This window comes from Saccostrea cucullata, unplaced genomic scaffold (assembly GCF_032062105.1).
Source record: "Saccostrea cucullata isolate Sc308-1 unplaced genomic scaffold, CSIRO_AGI_Scuc_v1 ctg2100, whole genome shotgun sequence".
NCBI classification, from domain to species: domain Eukaryota; kingdom Metazoa; phylum Mollusca; class Bivalvia; order Ostreida; family Ostreidae; genus Saccostrea; species Saccostrea cuccullata.
In genome coordinates this window covers 58,105-61,812 of record NW_026922775.1, presented here as the reverse complement: position 1 = coordinate 61,812, position 3,708 = coordinate 58,105, and the positions used below count along the sequence as shown (strand labels likewise).

Sequence of the window (3,708 nt, the reverse complement as noted above, 5' to 3'; positions counted from 1 at the left end):
AAGGATGTAGCTTTTGTCAATGGTAGTAGTTTATGATGTTTCTTTAATAGGCTTAAATAATTTTGCTTTAAAGTAACTAATATCTGCCGTATATTTATTCAAATTATTTGAGGGAGGCTTAACTAAAAAAAATTTAATATTTCAAGTTAAAAGATTGTTTTAAAATCTTAACCAAGAATTTGTCAGTCATAGACATAGTCATCATGACTCACTATATACAGTGGAGCCTCATAAACTTTCATTTGAAACTGCACAGCCCTTGATAGTTGGTAAAGGAACAGTTAATATCCACTGTTTAATGAAAAGTAAGTTGTGATCAAGGTTTGAACCCTTGAGCTTTCAATAATTTCAGATTCATCAATTAGATTGGCTAATTACAGGTATTTAAAACATTCCCTCCTTTCTGTTGTAGAATAACCACGCCACTTTATAGCTGTTATGCACATATTATGAACACATCAAACAAATTTTTATTTAATAATAGTACATACTACAATCTAACAATTTACCTTGCTTTCCCACTATGCTAATGATTTCTTAGCAAAATGAACACAAATAATTAAACTAAAAGTCTTGCTAACAGATAAAAGTGAAATGTACATACATCTTCAATGTAATTTGTCAAACTGCCCACAATAGGTCAATAGCATGTTCAACTGTTGTGGCACGACTAGCAATAGAAAATTACACAAAATTACCAATGAACTGTTCTTTCTCAATCTTGAAAAAGCTTTCTTTTAACACTGTCACATTCACTTTTTTCATTTTTCACAGGCGTGTCTCTTTGATCGGTTCGTTGCACCTTATGACAAGGCTCATCATCATTATTATTGTCATCCAAGGACCAGGGTCTATACAATTTTTTAGGAGGTGGAGGCAGTGAAGATTCTGCACCATCATTTATTTCTTCATCATCTGTCAATAGTTCTTGACACTCATTTCTTTCTTGTACACTAGTAATTGTCAATGATTTTGAATCCTTTGTATAAGAGCATTCGAAGACATAAATATCTCCTACGACTGATTCTAACAATGCCCTTTGATCGCACTCCTCAAGAGTTACAAATTCTTCACACTCTATACCAAAAAGTTTTTTCCCAACCATATCAAACCCAGTTGCCCCCATTTTGAATTCAGAGTCATTGTCTTTTAACATGAAAAAGTTCTTGTATCTGTGACATGCTTTAGAGTACGCCTTGCCGCAACTGTAGCAAAATAACTTTTTATTGGGCAGTGTTTTCAATGCATGGTGGCATGACGGATTTGGACAACCTTGATAACTTGTATTATCCTTTCGCACACCAAATATTTTGGCAACAAACTTAATTTTCAGAAATGGGACCTCAATTGATGGAATATCAGTTATTTTTATTTCCTTGGTTCTGGGCTCACAGCTCTGCTCTGGAACTGTCAGGTCACTGCCACATGTTTCGAACCATAATTTCAGATCTTCTAATCTTTTGTTGACAGTTGAAATGAACTTTGTTCTTGTTGATGTTGTTAATGACACCTGATCTTTGTAAATTTTTATTTTCGCATCATGAATTTCAACTGGTTGGTGTAACACCATACGATTTACATCATCCTCAAACAGCGACAATTTACAAGAGCAATTTGAATTGTCAATTAGAGTAACTTCTCTGCACTGCAAGTTTTTACTTTCAATTTTAAAAATCTCTCCTTGAGCAATAGGTACAGCACACAAATTAACCAAGGAGTTGGGCTTCATTGAAAAAATATTTTTTATATTTAAAAATTCTTGTTCTTTCTGCTTAGTGAGGAGTTCAACGGCTGGCAAATGCTCAATTACCGATTTATCGGTGATGTTTATTTCAACTTTTACTGTTGAAAGTTTCTGATAGTCAATGTACTGCTCTGGTACATTTTTTATGTACACATTTTTAATTTTGTACACCTGTCCGACTTCAAAGGATCCGAGGATGTCGGTTGTCTTATCACCAAAACATGTTGCTCTTACAGTCCCTGTCTCATCAGATAGATGTAAAACTCCATATTTCACATCTTTCGCAGATGTTTTTACATCTGATTTTGTAAGAACTTTGATACAGAGATTTGAGTATCCTGGCTTTAAGTTAACAACAGAGGAAGTTGCCTCCATTTCTGCAAGAAATTATACCAAATAAGTAAAATTTTTCCTTTGTGATAGTACTGTCAGCTTTTTATTAAATTAATATTGACCTAAATTTTCAGATAAATTTTAATCAAGTTTTCACAGATCTATATCAGTATATGCCCAGCTACCTACCAGTTAACTTTTTTAAAAGTTTAATTAAAATTTGCAGATTGGTAAACTACTGGATAGAATGTTCTATCGTTAAAATGATATTGTCCTACGGACCCAGTTTAACTATACAATTAGCTCCGTGTATTCGTAATGTAGCAAAAGTAACACGGGCGCATAATGCATTTACTAGGAACAATCTAGAGAGTTCCGAATGTAAACATGGCAGGTTAAATTTGAATCGAGAGAAAAACATTGAGAAAATTAATTGGATTTTCGTAATCATATGGATTATTTTTTCAGATAAAAGGCATAAGCAATCTCAAAAAGGTTTGTTTTGATTATTTTAATAGTTATTTCCAGTTCGAATAATTTTATATTCTTCAAAATCGTTTCGGAGCGGATTCGCTTCGATTTGCTACATTGCAAGTTATATGGGATGTATAGACGAATTTCACATTCCTAAGAGTTATCTCCTGTTGTCGGCGTAATGCTCATTTTCCCCACTTTGTCTTTTGTAAGTTACCTGTTAATATTTTTAAATTTCAAATGTTATAGTTAAGTACAATTTCAATCTGTACCTGTATTGCCAGAGTATGGGGCAACATGAAAAACGTAATGGGCATATTCATGTAGATTTTATTTCTATGATACTGACCCATAAAGTTGATAAGGTTATAAAGGGAAAACAGCGTCTTACGCCGGTTGACCCCGCAAAGGGGAATAACTTTTGTAAATGTGAAAGTCGTCTATTCATACTGTGGTGAGGGCTTGTACTAAGACACAGATTATTCTAACTAGTAAACTACCATTGACATTGTTTGCTACATCTCAAATGATGCAATTTCCTCCTCTTTACACATTTTGAGACGACCCCCACTCCCATATTTGCATTTTGAAATGTACCCCTCCATTTGAATCCAAGTTTCGTATTTTGATACGACCCCCTATACATCGTTTTTTTTTGTCCGAGAAAATTCGGAATGCCACACTATCACAAAGCCACATTTCCTGTTCTTTTACTACTGCATTATCGCAATTCGGGCATACACCTACATTTTTTTCATTCTGCCATATTACTTTAAAACGATCTTAAGTGTTACATACCTTTTTTTCCTAATATTAACGTCGTTGTTGTTGTTGTTTTCTTTGTCTATGGCGTTAGCGCGGGAAAATTGATATATATACGCATAGAGTAGTTCGGCCGAGGACTTCGATCCCGAGCCAATTTTTACTAACAAAGAAATTGAACAATATTCGGGATCGGCCTCACATGATTTCTTTACCAGTGCGCCATGGAAAATAGTCCGCTATTAAACCCGGAATATATTTGATCAGAAACATCTTTTAAACACATCCTCGATTTTTGTTTTCAGAAATTATTTCTTTGACACGTTGCATGTTGTTCTGCATCATGAAATAAAGGAAATCGATGACCTAGCATCGTTTTAGATAACTTTTGCAAG

General features: G+C 34.1%; 1 protein-coding gene across 1 annotated transcript; it reads right to left on the bottom strand.

The window, feature by feature from the left end:
• Positions 1-462: 462 nt before the first annotated feature.
• LOC134262422 (replication protein A 70 kDa DNA-binding subunit-like) lies at positions 463-3,409 on the bottom strand. The gene is made up of 2 exons (XM_062744815.1): positions 3,350-3,409; positions 463-2,121 (listed from the first exon to the last, which is right to left on the bottom strand). Exon 2 carries the CDS (start codon positions 2,117-2,119, stop codon positions 716-718), a length of 1,404 nt encoding a protein of 467 aa, XP_062600799.1. The 5' UTR covers positions 2,120-2,121; positions 3,350-3,409; the 3' UTR covers positions 463-715.
• Positions 3,410-3,708: the final 299 nt, after the last annotated feature.

Bases quoted from the DNA above. Each gene is read 5' to 3' on its own strand.
- LOC134262422 (XM_062744815.1), bottom strand. From the start codon at position 2,119: ATGGAGGCAACTTCCTCTGTTGTTAACTTAAAGCCAGGATACTCAAAT.